The sequence below is a fragment of the Thalia democratica genome, chromosome 6, assembly GCF_965202585.1.
Source record: "Thalia democratica chromosome 6, ktThaDemo2.hap1.1, whole genome shotgun sequence".
In the NCBI taxonomy this organism is placed as follows: Eukaryota; Metazoa; Chordata; class Thaliacea; order Salpida; family Salpidae; genus Thalia; species Thalia democratica.
The window spans coordinates 10386352-10410374 of record NC_139170.1 but is presented as its reverse complement, the minus strand read 5'-3'; the positions used below and the strand labels follow the sequence as shown (position 1 = coordinate 10410374).

Here is a 24023-nt window from a genome sequence, read left to right as displayed (position 1 = left end):
TTTTTCATCCGGAGTCTTACTGACTCCGGATTAAATATATTACTTTATATTTTATAAATGCAATTAAAAATCTAATAAAACATTTAAAAATATATTCAAAACTATTTTCAACAAAGTGTAATAAAAAGTGTCGTAAAAGTGTTTTATTAAAAAACAAAGGCTAAAAAATAATTTTTGCAAATGCTTAAAGACTTCAAAGAGACTTTCTAAATAAAAAATAAGAAAAAAAAAAGTTCAAGTCTTGTACCGTTTATTTAGACATATCAATGTAAAAGCGGTTTATTAAAATAGAATGAAGTTTTAACCCTGGCTTTTACGGTTATCTATACTAATTTAGCTAGTAAATAATTAAATTTAAAACGTCTCAGACAAAAACACACATACTATAGCACAAAAATGTTGTTTATATATGAATATTTTTTTAATGAGTATTAAAAAAATTTAAGCCACTTCAAACGTACGTTGAGTTATATCTAAATTTAAAAATTAAATTACTTTCTTTATCAGTTTCTAAACTCATTATTTTTAATTGTGAACTCTTTTAGTTTCCCAGCCAGGCAGCTTATGTTCTTTGTCGTTCAACATTTAAAAAAATAAAGCTCTATTGTTCTTTAATCAGTCGTAAAGGTTTTTAAATACTTTCAGAAAACTTCTTTTGATACTTACGTCTATAAATACAACTAATTTTTGCTCATATACGAACTTTTAATACTGCCCAAAAAAGGCATACTCAAAGAGTCCTGGTATACTTTAAATGAAAAGAATTTAAAACATTGCAAAAGTTATGTTGGTTATCGTTGTAGTAGACCTGCAACTCTTTTGGAAGCAGCTAGCTGTGCCAAAAAAGTATGGGAAAAATTAACTTACAAAACATTCAAAATTACCTATATGTGAGCATAAACTTGAATACTACTGAAGTATAAAATGATGAAATTTCAAAGGTTTTTCCCAAATGTAAACATTACAGCCAAAGTAAAGTGTTTAAATAAATCCGTTACTATAAGCGATAATATCAGGAGTGTCTTATAAATGAAGAATTTTTTTTTTCATAAAAAGCAAGCATTGTTTAAAAAAGTAGACACTTCATCAAATGGAGATGATGGTAGTAACAAGTAGTATTAGTTTACAAAGAAGTACATACTAAGTTTTATAGTATGTACTCGTAAAAAAAGTGTATTCAGCAAAAATTAAAACTGCTGTCTGTAGTTATTGTTAGAATGAGCTTTTGACAGCTTACAAAATGTATTGAAAAAAAAGTTTCTGTCAGGCAGGCTATTATTACTTTTTTGTCCAAGTATCGACATCAAATAAACTTTCACCTTTAATTATTTTTATCATAAAATTTTGATTTTAGTATTGACTTTCATATTCAAATCATAGGGAATGTTAATTTAAAAAGCAGTGCTGTTTATTTTATATAATAACAATTCATTATTGTAGTTATGATAAATAGTGGAGTATGTGATCTTCACTGAACGTTATTTCCGTCGACGTCTGAGAAAAATGCTGTTTCGTTATTAGTAGTTTGGAAAATTGCTTTTATTTTTTAAACATGAATAAATCTTAATAAAAAAAAAGCTTTTATTTTTTACCAACTTTTTTTTTAAATACATAAACTAATTTTTAACACAACTTTTTCTGGCTCAACAGTTCGTAATCGGTTGTAAGTTTGTACCTAGGAAGTGCATACTCAAACCAAAGATGACTGTAGCGTAACTTTTGTGTAATGCATATGACACAAAAAAAATTCATGTTAATAAGTTTACATACCTTACTAGCGAGTGTTGATCACCAGACCACAAGCTCTTATTAATCTGAGATTGATATTTAATTTTACTGAAATGAAACTCAACAGTCAGTTTTACCCAAATTAGTTTCGCAGTCGTCAGTCTAAAATAGTGATGTACCGGACCCGGACTTTTTTTTTCAAATTAGAATCTGGCCGGATCCGGACATCAGACAAAAATGGCAATATCCGGCCGGACCCGGATAGTGAGTCCGGTACATCACTAGTCTAAAACCACTTATGGTGTTTTACCATAAAGCCACTGTTTGGTAAAATAAGTCATTGTTTCAGAGAATAACAAAATTAAGATGTTGTTATTTTAAATACCACTAAAAATTTGTTTACTTATTTTTCTTTCCTATAACAAAATATTTACAGATTTTTTTATTAACAAACAAAAATTTAAACTATCAAAATGTTGGAATACAGTTTTCAACAACAAATTTGCAGCAAATTAAGTTGGTAAAGGGTCGTAGAAAATTATAGATATTTTTTATTTATATGTTGCATAAAAGATTTCATTAATTTAAATTCCCATTTACTTATTAGATCATAAAAAATTAAACTCTATTTTTTATATATATTACTAGTTTCCTATCATACAGATCTGTAATATTTAGTTTATATTTGTTTAAAATCTAATTTTTTTAACTATTTTTGTATATTATAATGATACTTTTTTGAAGGTTGTTTAACCATGTTTTTTTTTAACTATTTTTTTGCTTTCAAGCTGGTTTTGAAGTATGTACTTGTATCTTTAAGGACTACGTAGAACTGTGTTTATTATCAGCATAGAGAAACGTTGTTAGCTTTTTATAAATCGATGATTTTTTTGCAGAAATTTTCATCTTACAAGAATTAAGAAGGAACTATAAAAGCTTTAAAAATCAAAATTTAACCACTAAATTTATTAAGAAAGTAATTTAGCCAATTATACTATATTGTTATTTTTGATAATATTAATTTTATTTGTATAACAATTTCGTTGTTTGTTTTTTTAGATGTATAATTAAATTGTTTAGATTTCTTACATTTTAGTAACGGTAAACAACCCAATTACAAAATAGAATTATATTTATGAGCTGTTGAACACTTAAGACAATAAACATAAAATATACTTAAACGTGAGTCAAATATACCTTTTTTACATCAACATACCTTTAGTAGTTATTTGTGGTACAAAACCTACTACAAACTCTAAAAAACAAATAACGTAAATCAAATTTTGTACAGCTAATCAATAGCTTTAATACTATAAGTTTAGTTTTACAAAAACACAACTGATAACAAAAATTAAATGACGCAGTAAAATAATATAAACAAGCGGTTTTAAATAACATTTTAGATTTCAGTGAAAAAAAAAACGTTTAAAAAGACAACTGTTTAAATCACAACTAAAACAAAGTTTAATTTATACTCTTAGTAATCGTGAATACTTTATTAAGCATTATAATAAATTTTCTATGTGTAAACATTTATAAGCTTGTATCTTGTATTATTTAAGTTGTTCAATAAAACAAAATTTCCTATGACAATTTTCGAACTACATAAAAACTATTGAAAAATAGACAAAAAAGGTTACTACTACGAAATTTTACTCTTCTTCGATGTAGAAGCTTTCAATGCGGAAAACAAGGGCCGCTTTTTACTTTTAGATGAACTAGTGATTGTTGTGGAATCGTTGTAAACTGTTTCTTTTACTTTGAGGTGAAAAAAGTCGAACAGCTGTAATAAATAGTTAGTGCTTATCTTTTAAAGTTGTTTAAAAACTGAGTTAATCCAATTTTTTTTTTATACATTAAACATTTTGTTTAAACAAAAAAAAATTTTTTATAACTTACATTTATAAAACAACTTTTCAGTATTTTTTTGAGACTTAATGGTTTTAAAAGATTCAGTTTTTGAAAGTTTTAATACAAAAGTCGAACACCCCACAACAAACAACTTAAAAACAGTTTAATAATTTTTATTTTTTCTTTATCAGTTATATTTAGTTCAGGGGTTTGAAAACTTCGGTCTGCGAGCTACTTTTCAGGTAAAAGCATATTTTTTTTAACAATAAAAAGAGAATTTTTTTAGTAAAACTAAATCTATAAATGAATACATCCAACAGTTTTGATATCCAACAGTTTTGTTATAATAAAAGACTTTTTTAGATCAACATAATATTTATAATAACGTGTTAGTTATTTCACCTACATAACAAAAACAAAGCATACAAGAATGTTTTCAAAGCGTTTGAATCATTTAAAATTTAAACAACCTTCTTTCCGTTAATTTTACTTTGAATTAATTCACTCAGTTCGTTCTCGGACATTTTTGTTAATTCCAGCAAATTTTTCACCTTCCTCATAATCAACCTTGCATTGTTCTTGTCAATCCCAGGCAGGTGCATAAGAAAGTCCTGTTAAATCGATAAAATTTTTTGAACTCACACGTATAGCTGGTAGTTAGCAATTGAATACAAGAGCTTATACAAATAAGCTTTTTAAGTAAAAATATAAATAAAAGTTTATTAAACTAAATTTAATATATGTTTTTTTTATTCAAAAGCTTATAACAGGTACCTGTGGTGCGAAATTGTATTTTCCTTCCATGACGTCATCAACGCCACGGACTGCTTCAGCTTTCACGGAATCGGGATTTTCCCTGAAATAAAGTATTTTAATTATAAATCTTAATCAATGGTAGTTTAAACGAGTGGTCTCGAAGGTAGTTTAAATATGTGCACACTTAACTGGAATGAAAGATTATGTGCACCCAAAACTTAAAACTCCAAAAAACTCGTCTAAGACTTTTTCTTACTTACATCAGAAACCTTTCATGCATCATAAACTTTTTCTTGCATTAGAAACTTTTTCTTGTATTAAAATTTTTTTTTGAACCAGAAACTCCAGAATATCCAGTGTGAGTTTCAAGATGAATATAATAATAAGAGTTTTATGCACACTAAGACATTCGTGCAACACAAAATTTTTTTTTGCACACTGGTGTGCATGGGTGCACACCGTGAAGACCAGGTTTAAATAGTTACAGAAATTACACATGTACCTAAAATTATAAAAATTGCCCTTTTTTCTAATATTAAAGTATTTGTTTTTGTACAAATGCTTGTTGGTTTTAACAATATGGTTACATGACAATTCAAACTCGGACAACTCAAATTTCGACAATTCAAATTCTTTAAAAAAAAATTAAAGACTATATCTCAAAAAGTAGTATAAATTTGACAAAAAAGAAAATACATTTGAAGATCTTATTAAAATCTACAAGAAACTTTTTTTGTTGCAAAATCTTAAACTTTTTTAAGCTTTTTAAAACTACTAAAAATAAGTAAGTTTTCTTTATTCAAGCCATATCTCAAAAAATATTTAATATTTTGCAAAAAGAAAAAGATGGCTTGTATATATATATAAGACCTACATATGTATTTTTTATATTTGACAAATATACATTACTTTTTTAGTTGTGGTCCTTTCAACTTATTTTTAGAACTTGAATTGTCCGAACTTGAATAGTCGAGCACCCTAACAACACCATCGATCTTTACTTTTATCAAAAAAAGGCATTTTACTAAGACAATTTTCAACCTTCGACTACTCTTAGACCTTTTACATAAAAAAAATTTCAACCTGTTAATCTTGATGTCCTTGAAAAGGACGGCGGCCTGCTTGGGGGAGGAGCACCAGGCGATCCGAAGGGCGGGAAAATGTTTTATGAGGAGGACCAGCCGCTGGTTCAGCTCCTTCAGCGACATCCTGTTCGACACTCCCCGGGCCTGCACGTGACATTATAATTATGATCACGTGATATTATAATAACATCAATGAAAACGCAACTAGTTGATGGAATAAATAAAAAACTATTTCGTCAAAACCGTGGTTTTTAAAAGCTTACGCGTATATCATAAACACTACTAACTTTAACAAAAAATTATTAAAGTCGTAAAAGCAGGGAGAATTTATTTAAGCATTATAACACTTGTCTTTCGAAACTATATTCCATAAAACTTGCTAACTACTTTAAACTTCCCTGAAGCTAATAACAAAACAACAAAAAGGATTATTAGCGTTTAGCACTCTCAAAACCGTAGTTTTTCTTTGAAACATTTTTTTCAACTTTGTATCAAAACTCTGCATCGCGACCTTTCAAAAAATCTACCTTGAAAGAGAACGCCTTGCTGGCGTCAAACTCGATCAGGAGGATCGCCTTCTTGTAGCTCCTCGTCATGGAGGTGCACTGCGAGAAGAGCCTACCGTTGCACAGGGAGCCGATCAGGTCCGGGATGCTCTTCCTCTCCACGCATATATCCGGCGTCAGTATGTAATCGCCCACCTGAGTTGATAGTTTTTAAATAAAGGTTTATTTTAATATTTTTTTTTCTAAAAATTTTGGTACGATTTTATTTATTTTTTTCTAAAAATTTGTTAGTTGAATTTTTTTCGCCTACCTGTCGGGCAAGTTGATAGTTTTGTTTGAAAATTGAAATTTTACTTTGACAACTTGGACGAGTAAAATTAAAACATATCGTATTGTTTATTAAATTATTTCAAGATATTTCAAAGCAGACTCTCATACGTCTTTCCAGATTTTTTAAATAAGCACTGAAGAGGTCTTTGACCGAAACTGAGTCTGCTTTAAAATATCTTCAAAGAATTTGAAACTATAATTTCTCCTCTAGGAGTTGAGATCTTTTTGTTAGTTTTCGAAAATCAAAGCATTTACATATTATATTGTTTCGAACTATTTAAGAAAATGATAATAAAAGTAAATGTTAGTAGTTTTGCTTAATCTGTGATAAACTGTTATTAGTATAGGTTGAAAAATCTAGGTTTAGGTAGTTTTAATATTTTTTCTTTCTAAAAATTTTGGTACAATTTCTTTATATATTCTAAAACTTTGTTAGTTGATTTTTTTTTAATACAGCAAAATTATTAAACTTAGATATTATATAAAACAAAAGATTGTTTAAAAAATTTTGTTTTTTGAAAACTTCTATAGATTTCTTAAAAGCTAGATATTAAAATAGCTTGAAATGTTTAAGCGTAACATAGTCAAGTGAAAAAAAAGTTATCAAAATAATCTTATTTGTTGTGTAATTTCTATATAAAAATAACATCTTTTTTTGATTACTTAAAAAAAATTAAAATTTGTTTTGAAACATAGTGTTTTCAATATGAAAGTAGTTCCATAAGTCCAGGGTATATATAAAATTAAAACATTTTAAAACAAAACTTAATTTGATCATTTGATACTCACTGTAATACATCTTCATTCATTTCAGTAACAAATTAAAATAAAAACTAGCATGATATCGTTCATAGATTAAATTGTAATAAGTTGTGAAAATTTAACCATATAAAATGAAGCTTACTTCCAATTGAACGGGTTGAATTTCAATATTTTGACTGTGAATCAGGGTCGGCAGCTCACTTCGGAACTCTCGAACATCGACTACTATTATTTGCTTCTCTTCCTTCTGGTAACGGAGTCTAAAAAATAAGGTTTAACTACAGTAGCTAATGGAATTTTGATTAAAAACTCTGAAAAAACATATGTAACATAAATTTTGATAGTTAATTTTAATTTAAAATTTACATTTTGATTTTATTAACAATTTTATTAATAATAATGATTCTATCATAATTGATTAGAATATAAAATTCCTGACAATTAAACTAATGATACCATGATAATTACAACAAGAAGTGTATTGAAATCAATTCTATAACTTATTATTATTATTTTTTATTCATAACATGAAAATTAACGTTAAGTAAAAAGATAGTAACGATTAAGTAAGTAAAACTTTTAAACTTTCTTTTTATATAAAATACTTAAACGTTTTTAACAGTTTAAAAAAAATAATCTCATATCTGGTTCGCAAACAGTGAAATATTAAAAATTTTATCTCAAAAAGATTACAGATTAAATGAACATCAATTAAATGCACAAAATTCTAACTTGCTTTCGTACAAAGGATCATCTTGTAGAAACTCTTGTTCGTATTTGGTACCGATCAACATACCTTCTTGACCTTGGTGCACAACCATGTTCTGTTAAAATCATTGTTAGTTAAATGTTAAAGATCTTAATAGAACAAGCAAGAAACTGATGTTCAAAAATATCAGGTGATCAACAGTTTAATTTAATTATGACCTTGTTCGTTCACAGATTAAGTAGTTAGTTCTACTAATTTGTAATTTGTAAAGTGTTGAACTACTTCGGTCTTAAAAATGCTTTCATTTTGTACAATGTAAACTACACCAACAAAATATTATATATATTTGAGTTTTTTATCATAAAACAAACTACATAGCCGTTTAATCTAACTCTGTCCTAAAAGCATAAATGAAACAAACTAAACAAACTTTTTTTCAAACCGGTTGTTACAAAACTACATTTTTTTTAAATAAACCTCTGACCAAAATCTTTAAAACCCAAAATTTACAAACAACTAAACTATTTATAAAGTGATTTAAACGTAAAAGTTCACTGCAAAGCACGAAACTGACGTTTTTCTCCTGTATGAGCTTGTCGAAAGCGCGGTTCTCGTCCTTGATGGATGTCATGTAGACTTGCGACTCGACCGACTTGTCGTACGCCATGAAGTTCAGCCGGAACGGGAGGTCGGGCCGGCACGCCTTGTAAATTTCTATTTCCCTCACCACTCTTATGTTGGCGTCGTATAATATTATGTACCTGGTAAAGTATTCATTGTGTTTGTGTTCGTTGGTTATTAAACGATTGCTTGTAGAATACATAAATAATTTTTTTATTGATAGGACACAATTTATTGACCTTATAAATTGATCTTATATCAATTCTCTGCTACAAGCGACTCTATGTATACACAACAATCTAACTTAGATTTTGTAAGAATTGTTCATTAAAACTTTCTTACATCATATAAAACTACATAATTATTCTTTTTAAGCAAAAGACCTAAGGAGAGAAACAAAAAAAACACGAAAGTCGCCCGAACCTGGGTTCGATTTGCGAGAGGATTCTCTTTATCTGGTAGTGGTCGCTGTTCCCGTATAGGGTATGCACGAACGCTTCGACCGGCTGGTAGCTGCTCGCCTCAACTTTCACCGCCTCCGTCATCACCTCGCCCCCCTCTTCGCACGTCACGTCACCTTCCGACTCGACGGGCGCTTGGCGGAAACTTGAAACTGAAAGGAGTGTGTGATTAGGAAAACTGTAATTTGTTTGAGCTGGTTGTAAAATATATTACTTTAGTTAAATTAAAACTACAATGAGAACAAGCAGTAAAATGTGCATATACATTAATTGTAAAGTTGTGTAAATAAATAAAACGGTTTTTCAATTGTTTGATTGCAGAGTGACTTTATGCAGTTAATCATTGCAGTAGCTAAGCATGTCTGTATGAACGAAAACTACAATAAATAAAAAAAATATTCGCTCTGAGAATCAGTGTGAACAGAGAAACATTTGTAAGCAATTTATAAATATAGTTGCTTTTATTTATAAATAGATATAAGCATTAAACTTTTTTTGATAAATAATAAGATGTATACTATTATTGTATCTTTAAAATTTGACTGTTTTAATAACTGCATTTGAAAATTTTAAGGTAAATTTAAACTATAACTCTCAGTTTAAAACTTAGCCAGCTTTAAAATAAAAATAAGTCACTTTTTTACTTTTAAGATTTAAAAAATCTTTTTTGATTTATGTATTAAATATTTATAAAATAGCAATCGAACGTTATGTTTCAACTCATCAACTGTTGGTGTTAGTCGTGACATCAGTTTCTGTCACGTTGTAAAAAGTTACAAAGTTGAAAAAAAATTTAATCTAACTAAGATACAATATTTAAAAGAATAAAATTTTTAATGTTTATGTTCTAACAAATAAAAAACATTTTTTTTAATTACCAACTTTTATTTTTTGATCCATACGTCTTGTGAAACATTATTTTCTGTGCTTTTTCATGGCCATACTTCAAAACATCGCAAATCATAAACATGCTTTTGATTCCATTGCAAAATATCAAAACTTTTCCGTTTTCATCTGAAAAATATTTCCAAATTTAATTTGTTGTGCAAAGATTTTAAATTTTAATAACTATGGCAGTGGTTGGCACGGTGTACACTGGTGCACACTAATGTACAAGAAATTTCTTTTAGGGTGCACGAGACTTTTGGGGTGCATGAAACTTATTTTAGGGTACATGATTTTTTTTCTTGCAGAAACTAAATTAATTTTTTTTTATCTTTCTACATATAAGACATACTCAACCATGATATCTAATTGACCATTTTGTTGTCAATAAAACAACCATTTATGTATTCTTCTAGTTCTATTCTGTTACATTATGTAAAAATTCTTCCACCCTTAGCCACCCAAAGAAAAACCGAAGTGATCAAATCCATTCAATAAGTTCATTTAAATTTACCATCGAATAAAAAGTACCAAGACTACTGATTGCTAATTGGGGTAGTGGCAATGTATTAAATTAATCTAGTTAGTATTTTAGACCTGGGTAATACGAGTAAAGTATTGTTGTAAAATTAGATCATTGATATTAAAAGTTTATAGAAATGGGTAGGGTAAAACTAGTAAATCTAAAGTTAGCGTGTAAAAATTAACTAGATGTTACCGAATTATTAATAAAAAAACGATTAAAAGTGTTTACATATTCTTAAACACTAGCGGCGCTAAAGAATGCAAATTGGGGTGCACAGAATTTTAATTTTGTGATTTAGGGTTCATGGATTCGAAGTAGCGTGCCGACCACTATGCTACTGTTTCCAAAAATTGTGCTGGTATTTCTATACAACAAATGTTCAGTACAAACCAGGGTTGCCACTTGTTTTTCAAAATTTTTTCCAGGTTTTCAAAATTTTGTTCCAGGTTTTTAAAAGTACACATTTTTGGGTCTATTTTTGGTTTAAAGTTAAGTCTAAGGTAAGAAACTGTGTTATATAGTATAAAAACATTGAAAAGATAATATAAAGCTACTTTAAATATTTTTTGTAATAAAATATTTTTAATGATGACAAATTTTTTTATTTATATGATAAATTTTTTGGGTCAAATCGAAATTTTACTACTGAACATCTAAAAATTGTTAAAATTCCAGGTTTTTCCAGGTTTTTTTTTTGTTCAAAATTCCAGGTTTTTCTACGTTTTTTTCAAAATTTCTCAAATTCCAGGTTATTTTTGCCTAAACTGTCGAATTCCAGGTTTTTCAAGGTTTTTCGAGGTTTCCAGGTAAAGTGGCAACCCTGACAAACTCGATCTAGCAGATCTGGGTTTTTTTTTTGAAATTAATATCCAATCGAACCCGACTGAAAAATTAAAGTTTTTTATTAAATAGATAATTCAAACAAAAAACAGTAAAACTTTAATTCAATTTTATAAAATAACTTCTTACTAAAATTGTATGATACCACAAAACATAACTAAAGTTACTTACTATTTTTGGTTTCAACCACCGAAGTCTTAATTTCTTCCATTAGTTCCATCAGTGCGACCCATTTCGGACACAGTTCGAGCTTCAATTTCTCCACGTCAGTTGTTTTGGAGGAACTTTTTTTTTAATTTAATTGTTACGTTATAAAAAAAACGTGTATAACTACGTTACAAATGTAGCAAAACCAGTTAACGAATGTAACATTTTCTCTAGTTTTTCAAAACCGAACAAAGGAAGTAAATCTACTTCAGGAAAACACTAGATATAAGTATTTTAATAACTTTACTTAGTTTTAAAATACACTATCTGGTTAGATAAATTCATGTTTAGCGTTATCTGTAGTGTAAATAAGTAGTAAACTTGTGTATAACTGTGGATAGTTGTTGCAAATGCAAGGCAATATATTGTTTTATACACGTTCTAAAAGCCAGAGAAAAAGATCAACTTCATTAAAAAATAATAATTAAAAGTTTTATATTAAAACTTTTTTTTTTTAATTAATAAAAATAACTACAAAAGTAATGTATTAACTATGTAAAAAATCACTTTCTGCCAAAAACTCTTCTTTTTGCAGATTCAAATAATTTTTCGTACTCACTCATAAAAACCCATCCACAATTTCTATTGACAAACTGTTTTGTACCGATTTGACTTTCTACAAAATATAATCAACATTTAGCCATTTAGTACGTATTTTGACAACATTTTACATTTTGTATGGTTAGGTCATATAATTTAGATTAAAACTAAATTAACGAAAAACTAATATAAAAGTAGTTTTTTTGAATTATTTACATGTCTAAATCATTTTCAATCAAAGAATAGCAACCAACTGTAAACCTTGTAGCTCTAAGTGGATAGAATATTTTTTATAAAACAAACAACTCAACATATACAATAAATTTACAATATCAAAGATTTTTCAAATTTATTGTTTTTGTATATTTTAAATTTCTAAAATGCGTAACTAAACGAGTGCGGAGATTTGCGAGAGGCGACTGCACGGCGCGCAAGTTGTTTTGATTAAAAAACAATAATGAACAATTTTGACAAAAGCAATCTTTCTTTTCATTTCTTTCAATATCTTTTATGATTAAAGAACAGTTCTTAACTGTAAAACTCATAGCTATGAATGAAAAAATTTAAAAAAAAAACCAACCGAGCGCCCACAGGAAGGTGGTTTACATTTTGTATGGTTAAGTCATATAAATAAAATTAAAACTAAATTAACAAAAAACTAATACAAAAGTAGTTTTTATTTTAATTCTTTTCATGTCTAATTCATTAAAATCAAAGAATAGTAACCAACTGTAAATCTTTAAATGAAAAAAATTACATGAACAAAAATTAAAACAAAGAACCGAGGGCCCACAGGAAGGTGGTGCAGTCGTACTGGCACAAGAACTCGAGCAAGTGGGTGAACTTGCGCATGTCGTTGACCAGCTGCTTCGTCTTCAAGCTCAGCTGGTTCCACTGCGGATCCAACTGCTTTCTTATGTACCTTCAATGTTTGAATGTAGCTTTTTTGAACTTGAAAGATTTGTTGTAATTTGATATTTCGGTAACAACTATGTAAAATAAATGTTAAAACAGTTGCACAATTAAATAATTAATTTTTTAATATTAAATATCTTAATATTTTTATGTACCTGGTTTCAACAGTTTAACATTTGAAAACAACCAGCTTTTTTGAACTTAAAAGATTTATTATAATTTTATATTTTAGTAACAACTATATAAAATAAATGTTAAAACAGTTAAACAGTTAAATAATTAATTTTTAATATTGAATATTTTAATATTTTTGTGTACCTGGTTTCAATAGTTTAACATTTGAAAACAACCAGCTTTTTTGAACTTAAAATATTTATTATAATTTTATATTTTAGTAACAACTATATAAAATAAATGTTAAAACAGTTAAACAGTTAAATAATTAATTTTTTTTAATATTAAATATTTTAATATTTTTATGTACCTGGTTTCAATAGTTTAACATTTGAAAAACAACCAGCTTTTTTGAACTTAAAAGATTTATTATAATTTTATATTTCGGTAACAACTATGTAAAATAAATGTTAAAACAGTTGCACAATTAAATAATTATTTTTTTAATATTGAATATTTTAATATTTTTGTGTACCTGGTTTCAATAGTTTAACATTTGAAAACAACCAGCTTTTTTGAACTTAAAAGATTTATTATAATTTTATATAAAAAAAATGTTAAAACAGTTAAACAGTTAAATAATCAATTTTTTAATCTTAAATATTTTAATATTTTTATGTACTTGGTTTCAATAGTTTAACATTTGAAAACAACCAGCTTTTTTGAACTTAAAAGATTTATTATAATTTTATATTTTAGTAACAACTATATAAAATAAATGTTAAAACAGTTAAACAGTTAAATAATTAATTTTTTAATATTAAATATTTTAACATTTTTATGTACCTGGTTTCAATAGTTTAACATTTGAAAAACACCCAGCTTTTTTGAACTTGAAAGATTTAAACATTTCAATGTTAAAACAGTTGAACAATTAAGTATTTAATTTTAAGTTAAATAAATATTTTTAAAGACTTATAAGTTTTCAACGGTAGACACTGTGTGTTTTGTTGAGAAGAACTTGTAAAGTGCAAGGTAATAATTAATTTTTGCATGTATTGGAACATAAAAATAATAAAGTGTTTTTTCAAAACTTGTATTTTGATTTTGAAAACTAATAACATAGATTTTTTTTGCATAGACTCCACCAAAAAAAAACCTATAAACCAAATGAACGTACATAGTCTAAACATATAACGGCAATGTAAAATTATACTTACACTAACACAGACTTACATGAAAAAACACACCATGTTTATAAATACTAATGTCAAAAAAAACCAACTGTTCTGTTTGTTCTATAAATGGTTCTCAACAAATTTTCAGAAAAACTTTATAATTGAATTTCAAATAATCAAAAAATCAAGTTATATAAATTTACCTGTCAAATTCGCGACCTAAACTGTTTTCTACTGTCCATTCATCTTGATCCATCTGTTTATTTTATTAAAATTAAAGTTTAATATGCTTTAACTGTTTAAAAAAATCATTACATAACTAAACAAACTTTTAATAAGTTCGATAATCTTTAGATCTATAAAAACTAACGTATTTATATTACTATTTGTTTGAACAGTTTAAAAAAACATAACTCAGTAATACTTTAGCAAAATACGTTAAGGTTATCTATTCATGGTTGCCACTCATCAAGCTAAGAAAATTTTCCTGACTTTTCCTGACTTTTTCCTGACTTTTTACCAAAATTTTCCTGACTTTTCAAAATCAAGCTCTTAAATTAAACTTATTCTAAAATACATAATCTAACACTTTAAACTATATAAAGCTTCCAATCTAACTTTAATACAGGTTATAAACAATAGTTTTTTGCTGAATTCTATCATCAAACTTCCAGTACATCACTTCAACCATCTGTGTATGATTGATGTTTGTAATAAACAGCCCTATCAGCAAAATACTTGTATTATTACCTTATAAACACAGCTTGTCTGAAAAAAGAAACATTTTTTAGCAAATCCTAGCATAATTGTATCTAGATAAACAAACGACATATAAGGAACATTTTGCAGTTTATTAAAGGATATTTTACTAATTTATACCAGCTGAAGGCATTGTAAATAAAATTAAATATTTTTGTAAATTTCTAGGAAAATTTTGGAACTTTTTTCCGACTTTAAAGGACTTTTAATTAACTTTTACCACTTGAAGGCTTTGGATAACAAGGAATTCTGTAAATTTAAACTGACAAAATCTGACTTTTTTTTTTAATCAAATTTTCTGACTTTTCCTGACTTTTTTTCAAAACCCCCCATTTTTTCCTGACTTTTCCTGACTTTTGTAATTTTTCAAATTTTTCCTGACTTTTCCTGATTTCCTGACTTTTCCTGACCAAGTGGCAACCCTGTCTATTAAAAGTTTATTCAATTAGAATTGTTTAACTAAAAATGTTTACTGTATAACTCTGAAAAAACTATTAATATGCTATTTCTTTAAAAAATAATAAAACTACTGGCTGTTATTGTTTTTAATTATGGATTTTTTTAAGCAAGTAGAAGTGTTTTTAACTAAAAGTTTAAATATAACGTTTACCTAACTTTATTAAAACAGTTTATAATTGTATTTGGTTTTAAGCGTAAAGAGTTGTTCATTTATCTAACATATATCTTAATTCCTTGAAGATATATGTAACAATAAAGTAAAAAATATCAAACAAGACACAGGTGATAAAAAATTGTGTATCAATAAAAAACCATAAAATTGTTTATTTTTTTTATCATAACAACACCTCACCCCTCGGTTATTTTCCTTGAGCTCCCTGAAGCAAGCGGCTTTTATTTCGAATATGTTCTTCTGGACTTCCCGCATTTCCCTGGTCATTGGCACCAATATCTCAACTGTGTCTTTCACCTTCATAACATCACATATTCAATAACAATAAGTTGACTATATAAAGGTTAACTGTGTATAGTATACGCACAACATTACAATATATTAAACCCTTTATACATATTAAGGTTACATGTCAAATCAAACTTTGACAATTTTTAAAAAGTGTTTAATGGGCTGAATCTTAAAAAGTGTTTTTTTTATAAAAATTCGCATGTCGGTCTAATTAACTAGAATATAACGGTAAAAAAAACATACACTTATTAAGTACCAGGGGTGTCGCGTGGGGTGTTGCACTGCCACAGTTGCACCACATTAAAGTTTTGTTAAAAAAGTTAAGTATCTATAACGTTTTAATTATATTTAGGATTAAATATCTTATGAATCTCTAATTTAGGCAACGATAATTTTGCTCACTTCGCTGCCGCAAATAAACTCAAAAAGCAAAATTTCTTCAAGAATTACCACAGTGCGTGTTACGTAAGTTACGAGTGCACAAAATTGCACGAAGATACTTTTGCAAGAAGACCATTTTGCACGAGGGAATAAAATTGCACGAAGATAAAATTGCACGAGCAGACATTTTTGCACAGGTTGATTTTTTTTTTAAGTTTTTTTATAATTTTTTATAATTTTTTTATAATTTCTATTTTTTATAAAGATAATTTTTTCGATCACTGTTACCCCTAACCCTTACCCTCGTTCGGTAGCTTTTTTTTAACGAATTTTTTTTCTAATTTTTTTTTTATTTTTTTTTTACTATCACTGTTACCCCTAACCCTTATCCTTGGTCAGTAATTTTTTTTTTTTGTTTTTTTATTAATTTATCTTTTATTTATTTTTTTTTGTTTTTTTGTTACTCATGTGCAAAAATGTAACTCGTGCAAAACTGACCATTGGTGCAAAATTGTCTTCGTGAAATTTTGTGCACTTGTGCAATTTTGTCTTCGTGAAATTAAGCCCCCTTGTGCAATTAAGTAACCTCGTGCAATTTTTTCTTCGTGCAACTTAAACCCGTTCCCAGTTTTTATATATAACAATTATAATAAAACTAAAACTTTTAACCTTTTTAATAAGATTTTTTTTAATGAGTTATATTACTTGTTAAATTTTAAAATTCATACTTAAGAATAAATTTCAAAAAATTTTTACGGTTAAGAGTGGTATTTTATGTTTCCCATTTGAAACACTATACAGGTTTAAAATTTACATTTGTTAAAACTTAAAGTATTTTAGCTTTTGTAAAAATAATCATAACTAAACTTGAAGTAATTCAATACATTTCATAGAACAATTATCAATGCCTCTAACAAAACATAAAAACAAAGAAAAAGTTCAAAGAAAAGCAAGTGATAAAAAGGCACTTACACCGTTTTCTTCCAAGAAATTTTTGACGTTCAAATGAAACCTGGGCCGCAGAAAAACGTTTGCCACAAACAATTTTTTCATCAGCTTTGTCAGCGGCGTCATTCCTTTGCTCATTCTGACTGGCTGGTCGGTGAAAGCGTGGATCTTCGCCGTTTTGTTTTTCGTTCGGAAAAGCCTCAGAATAAACGGTTCGAGGTAGGAGTTTGTCAGAAAATGCGCCTTAAATTTCAATTGTCATTGTGAACTTCCACAAAAAACGTCTAGCTAATTATACAGAAAAGCTGCCCATTTGCTCAAGACTAATTCGAAAGCGATGGAATTACTAAAGAGTTATTGAGAATAAATTTTCCAGGTTTTTCTATTACAAACTTACAGTCATAACAGGTGTCAGCAGCTTATAGGCTTTTTATAAGTAGCAGACCAAATAAACTAGTTAAAATTTCTTGCGCGCGGCATTATACAGGAAAACTTAGTTCACAGGTCACAGCTGTTAAAATAACCTTTACAGTGATAAAAATACTATTTTAAACCAAAAACATGATAGCATATATGCAATAATTATAATAGTATTAATTATAATACTAATTATAAAATCTTTAGCCTAAATGTAAGTTTTTACCACAATTTTTTAAAAGCATGTTTCAAGAATAAAAAATTGTTGGGAACCGCAGATTTTTGCTTTGTTGGCCACAATTTGTCAGCCCCTAATTTTAAAAATTTAAATAAGTTCAACATATGTACTTCAATTTAGTTGAAGATTGTTAATTTTTTAATGCATTTTATATATTTTAGATATAAATAACAGATGTCTATTGGAATAAAAATTTAAGTTTTATAGATTTTACAGACTGTTCAAAGTAACATAACTTTATGCATTGAACTACTGTTTAAATTATATAAATTTACATAAAAAGTTAGCTCAAAGTGTTAAAATTAAATAACCTTCGAGCATTAGCTTAGACGAACATTGTAACGAAAATCACAAAAGTATTACTAAAAACTCAACAAGCATCATCCAAATATTTAATGTTATCTATCAGTAAACAAAACTAAACTTTAAAAACTAGCATACCATTTCCATAAGATACCTTTTTTAGTATACATATTAACTTAACAGCTTTTAAACATATGGACTATATAAAAAATACTGTATTGAATAAATTAACAATAGGCCTTCGCCCCTATTAAACATCATTTATTTAATAATAAAAAACTATTACAAATAAACTAGAAAGTAATACCATAAAGTGACTATTTTTGTTTGATAAGCATTTGAAATACATAATTATAAGTAAGTTTAAGTAAAACACAAATAACTTAAACTGTATAAAACTATGTAAGAGTGTATTATTGTTATGTTACTTATTTCTCACAGGGATAACAACTGAAGAAATAACTTATGCATGGCTTTTTTAAGTATAAATTTTCAAAATTGTTATTAATTTTATTTAAGGTCATAGGATGGTTCTTTCTATTTTATTTTAACATTGGCTCAGAAATGAAACTTAAAGTATGCGTTTTAAGTCTTTTTTTATAGAATACAAACACTTAAATGAACTGTTTAGATATAGTCATTTTTGTTCTAAGAACAAACCTGTACACCAACTTTTTATTTCTAAATTTCTCGGAAATTTAAAATTTAACTATCTTTTGTTTTTATTAATTAGAAAATCCAAGTTTTCTGGAAACGTTCTTTGCAATATTTAGAAAAATTATTCAAACAAAATCTAAGTAAAAGTTATAAAATTCCCTAAATTATATTTCTTCAAATAGTATAAAAACTTTACTGGAAGGGTTAAAAAAATTGCTTAACAGTTATAGGAAAAAATATGTTTTTGTGAATTTTTTTTTTCACATTTTAAGTTTGTATACTCCATAGGAACCTATATTACTACTAAACTTTTTTTTAAGTTACCTTCAAGCTTAAAAACATTAAGTATAATCTATTAGATAATATAAAAACATTACTAAAAAATATTTTCACCCCTATAGCATTAATAAAATAATAATTTGCAACTAACTTGTAAAAAAATTATTATAAAATATACGATAAAATGTTCTTTATTAAATGCTATAATACAGAAAGAAGTGCTTTAAACTTTTACCATATTAGAGTCCAATACAGACAATAATTGTACATATTAATGTTAATAATAATACTAAAAATATTTTAATACTTATAGAAAAATTCATGTTTTGTATTAATTTTTTTTCCAATACTTAAAAAATATACTAAATAATAAACACTCGAAGAGTTACCTGTGCTAAAGTGTTTTATCCTAAAATTAATTATCAATCAATAAGATTTTCAATAACCTTAATATTTAAGGTGAAAATTAAAAGGCGAAGTATATAATAAAAATATTAAGATATATTTTATATTATTGTCAAATATTTTATATTAGTATACATAATAATAATTCTAAGATCTGTTAAAAAAAATAAATGGTTTTTTGAAAAAAAAAAAAGGTGAAAAAAAACTAAAGAATTTCTAAATAACTATTAAATTTAAAATTCAAGATATTTAAATACTATTATCAAACAATTTATAAAAATCAAGACTTTCTTATAAGTCCAAATTAAAACATTTTACAAGTTTGCATAACTTTTATTTATACATTTATTCATTTTTTAGTATATTTATTGTCATACTTAAAAACTATTATTTTATAACTACTTAAACTTTTTGTATAATTCTTTAAAAAAAGCTTTAGTTTAACATTATCAAACTTTTAAGCTTGTAATTAGTCTGCTGAACTACTATAGAGGTATTTTCTTCTTAAATGAACGGACAAGACATTAGTATATTTTACATGTAAAGAACTTAATTATCATATGAACTGTATGCTATTTTTTAGTTAAACACTAATGTATGTAACTCAGTAAATTACTTTTGTGACAATCACAGCTGTGATGAGATGAATGGGGATTCTATCCACCAAAAAGTCCATCACAAAGATTCTGGATGATGCAAAGTAAACACCTCCCTCAGTGTACATGTTTTTCCTTTGGTTTGCCGTTGATTCACCGCTTATAATTTTTGGAAGATTTTTTGTTTTCATCTGTCTTTATTAAAATAGTTTTTAATTTTTTTAATTATTTTTTTTTGCCTAAGAAACAATATCAACATGTATATATATTTACAATAGGTTTATACGACCGTTTTGTAAATGAGATATATTACATCATATACGAAACGATCCTATAAATCTACTGTTTTTTATATAATCAATTAAATATTTAGCTCCAATTCAACTTTTCAAGCACTTTTGACCAGAACATTTTTAAAAAGTTATTTAATATATTTACACTATATACTTTTTTTATAAATTACTACCATATAAATTTGAAAACTTTATGAAGAAACATATAAATATTACACTTTTATATTTTATATTTATTATAACTAAAACCATTTAATCAAAAACAACTTATGTTTGTAGTTTTAACACCATATGATTAATACAAAACTTTTATTAAACTTATCTTATATAAAGCTTTTAACAAACTAAAGATTAATCTAATTGCCCAAATTTAGCTAACTGTTTAAATTATATTTTAGAACAGGATTTCCAAAGTTTTTTTTGAATTTATTTTACATATTTTTTTTTCTTTTCTTCCAGGTTTTCAAAGTACAAGTTTTTTTTTTTAGTATACATTAAAATCTACAGTAAAAAGTCTTTTAAATACTAAAAAAATATTCAACAGATATTGTAGTGCTACTTTAAATGGGTTTTATAATAAAAAATTCTAAATAATACAAAAAAAATATTTTATACGATAGACTTTTTGTATTTAATCAGTGTTTTATTACTTTACATGCAAAAATTGTTTAAAATTACAGATTTTTATAGGATTCCAGGTTTTACAGCAACCCTGTAAAAAATCAATTAAAACTTTTAATATTTTGTTTTATTTATTAATCCTTACTTATAAGCAAAAGTTCTAAAGTTTAATTAACTTAAACTATTGATTAATAGTAGTTAAATCCAATTGCAAAATATTATATAATAAACTGTCAAAATCACAATGAACATGTTTATATGTACTAATATCAAAACTAAAATAGATAAAATTTAAATAACTTCAGGTAATCTTGAAATATTTCTAACCAAATAACCTTTGAATATGTTATATAAAAAAAATAACATTATCTTCATAAACAAACTTTATTACATTAAATAAATGTTTCGAAAACTTTTTGCATAATGCTTTTATTTTTTTAGTAAGCTTTATTTTTAAAACTTATAAAGCATAAAAAATCATTTTATTTAAGTTAAACTCGCGTATTTCTATTTTTTAACAGTTTAGGTAGTTATAAATTATAAAAAATAGAATAAATATAATTAGAATAAACTACTTAATATTTAAATTCTATAAGTTTTCAATTTTATAGATAGCTAAAACAATTTCATAAACTAAGTTATAAAATAAGTACTATTATAGGAAGGTTATTTTTACTTGCTAAATCTCTAAATTTTGTATTTATTTGAATTTATTCATACGTCATAACTTAAAGTTATTTTTAAAGCTGTTCACTTACCAAAAAAATTTTTTAATTTCATTTAAAATTTATCACTTGACAATGAAACTCGTATAGTTTTGAAAAGCTTTGTGTAATAAAATATAAAACAAAATGAATAATCATTGATATTAAGTTGCAAATGCTATATAAATAGGTTAGAAAACCAATAACAGCTAAAAAATTGTTTATAAGTCTTTTAAAAACTAATTTTGTTAACATAATTTTCGCCTACTGTAACTTTTGAGTAAAACCCATAATAAAATTTTTTTTAGTAAAAACTATAAAACTGGAGTTTTTTTTTAATGAAAATTAACCTATAAAGCTTTTTTTCTGCAAAAATCTTGGTACAACAAAAAACATTATTATTCTTAAAAATGGTAAAAAACATCTACTGAGCATTTACGATATATTAATTTAGACATAAATTGATTAAAACAGACCTTAAGTATTTTATTTTTTAATAATTCTAGTTGTATATAAACTTAACTATGACTGAAGATCTCTGATAGAGTTAAAAAATTGTTTTATAATGGAATTCATTGAAAAAATATTTGTTTCTTAAACTAATTTTTTTGTAACTTATCAGTTTTAATCTTAATAAAGAGATAGATTAAATGTAGTTAAACATTTTCAAGCAAATAATTAAAATCTTAAAATTTCTAAAAGTAAGAAAAAAATTTTTTATCCAGTTCAAATCATGTTCTTAATAAAATCTAGAGCTATTTGACATTTTTTTAATTTGGATATAGTTATAATTTTTTTTAATTTTTTTTTTTAATTAGGTCAATAAACTTTTAATTAAGCTTAAAACTGAGTCTGCCAATTATGCTGGTTTTAAACTAACATAAGTTGTTCGATGTAATAATTCTGTTCAAAAGAGTTAGAGTTCAAGATTACAACTAAAACTTTGTTGCCCATTTCACAGTATAGCTGTAAATACTTGACTATAATACGTTCAATTCCAAAGCCCTGAAATTGTGAAACATTTTATGTAGAAAAATAGTTGTATTATTAAGCAGCTTATAAAAAAGATAAAATATATAAAATACTCATTAGTTTTCAAAAATTAAACTAAATACTTGTCTAGTTATCTAAGTTTTACATATTTTGGTAGTTTTCAAACAATAGAGTGATTTTAGTACTACAGCAACATTTAAGATATACTTTTTATTTAAAATACTAAAATTTTTCATTAACAAAAAATATGGTATATAAGTTATATTTAATTTGAGTCGCTAGTATAACTTACACTACCAATATTAGACGCAAGACAAAAACTTTGAAATTTATAATTAAGTTTTATACAACTCACAAAATATTGTTTTATTAAATTGAATTTTTTACTTACAAAACCCTTGAGTTTAAAATTTACTGTTTTAAATTAATTTGCCACAGTTTCACAAAAAAACTAAACAGTTATCTATTTCAGATAAGGTTTAAAAGTAAAACTATGATGTAAACAACAAAGCAACCTCTGCAAAAACAGATAGACTATTGTTTTCATGAGTTTCCAAAAACAAATCTTTTTCATATGGAAACAAATCACTGTATTGAGATTTGTCCGCTTCATTGGAACTTTCTTCCTTGTCCATCTTCAAAATTTTTTGTATACACTCTTTTTTAACAAAGCTATACTAGATACAACATCATAACTTTAAATTTAAGCGTTTACAAAGTGTTTCAGGCTAACAAAATAATTCTATTAGTTTAGTAAACACTTTTAATCTTAAACAATGTAACTTATAAGAAAAATTAGTTACTTTCTATTGCTTTAAAACATTAAGTAGTGTTTAGAAAAAAAATTAATTAAATAAATAAAAAGAAAAATTTTAAAAAAATCAAAAATTTATTAAGAAGAAGAAATCTTGACTCAAAATAACATTTTATACATGTTATTATTTACTTAGTTATTAAACTAAACTATTAAAATATCACAAAACAACAAATGTATATTAAAACTAATTTCATTGAAAAATGTTAAGCATTATCTAAAAGTAAAGTTTTTAACAAAAAAGTATAATTATTTGTAGACTTAATATTGAAAAACTCATTTAAAACTTTAGAAATTTAAAATAAAATAGTTTGAATTTTATTTTTAAGTATTTATTTATATTTATAAAAACTTATAAGCATATTATAAGAGTGGTTGACTTATGTCTTCAAGATGGTTCCTAGAATTTTGAGATGAAGAATTTTGACAAGAGATGCTTGTTTCAAAGAACTGTTATTTTGGAATGTATAATCGGAGATTGGTGGCTTTGGAATCATTGAATATTTTGGTTGTGAAAGTTTGAGTTTTTTCAGTTTGTGCCTTGTATGAGTTTTATGTTTGTTTTAACACTGTAATTTGTTTTTTCTTTTTATGTTAGTGTCTTTCAGTTTAAGTGGCTTAGGTTTTAATGCCTAGGTCCTTCGTTTGACAATAAACTTCAAAATAAAATAAAAAAATA

At 26.0% G+C, this 24023-nt stretch overlaps 1 protein-coding gene across 3 annotated transcripts; it reads right to left on the bottom strand.

Annotated features, from left to right (window-relative positions):
• Positions 1–3147: 3147 nt before the first annotated feature.
• LOC145837997 (DNA repair endonuclease XPF-like) lies at positions 3148–23197 on the bottom strand. Of its 3 annotated transcripts, XM_082945510.1 has the most exons (19): positions 23046–23197; positions 22418–22542; positions 19940–20114; positions 17049–17267; positions 15585–15701; positions 14218–14270; positions 12590–12729; positions 11775–11883; positions 11232–11344; positions 9692–9823; positions 8772–8961; positions 8302–8488; positions 7751–7842; positions 7161–7278; positions 5948–6121; positions 5419–5564; positions 4354–4435; positions 4050–4190; positions 3148–3511 (listed from the first exon to the last, which is right to left on the bottom strand). In XM_082945510.1, the coding sequence occupies exons 1-19, from the start codon at positions 23163–23165 to the stop codon at positions 3371–3373; spliced, it is 2574 nt and encodes an 857-aa protein (XP_082801636.1). In that variant the 5' UTR covers positions 23166–23197; the 3' UTR covers positions 3148–3370. The 3 variants fall into 3 exon arrangements, with proteins under 3 accessions (XP_082801636.1, XP_082801637.1, XP_082801638.1); XM_082945511.1 differs by lacking the exon at positions 17049–17267; XM_082945512.1 differs by lacking the exon at positions 23046–23197 and having other exon boundaries at positions 19940–20110; positions 22418–22524.
• Positions 23198–24023: the final 826 nt, after the last annotated feature.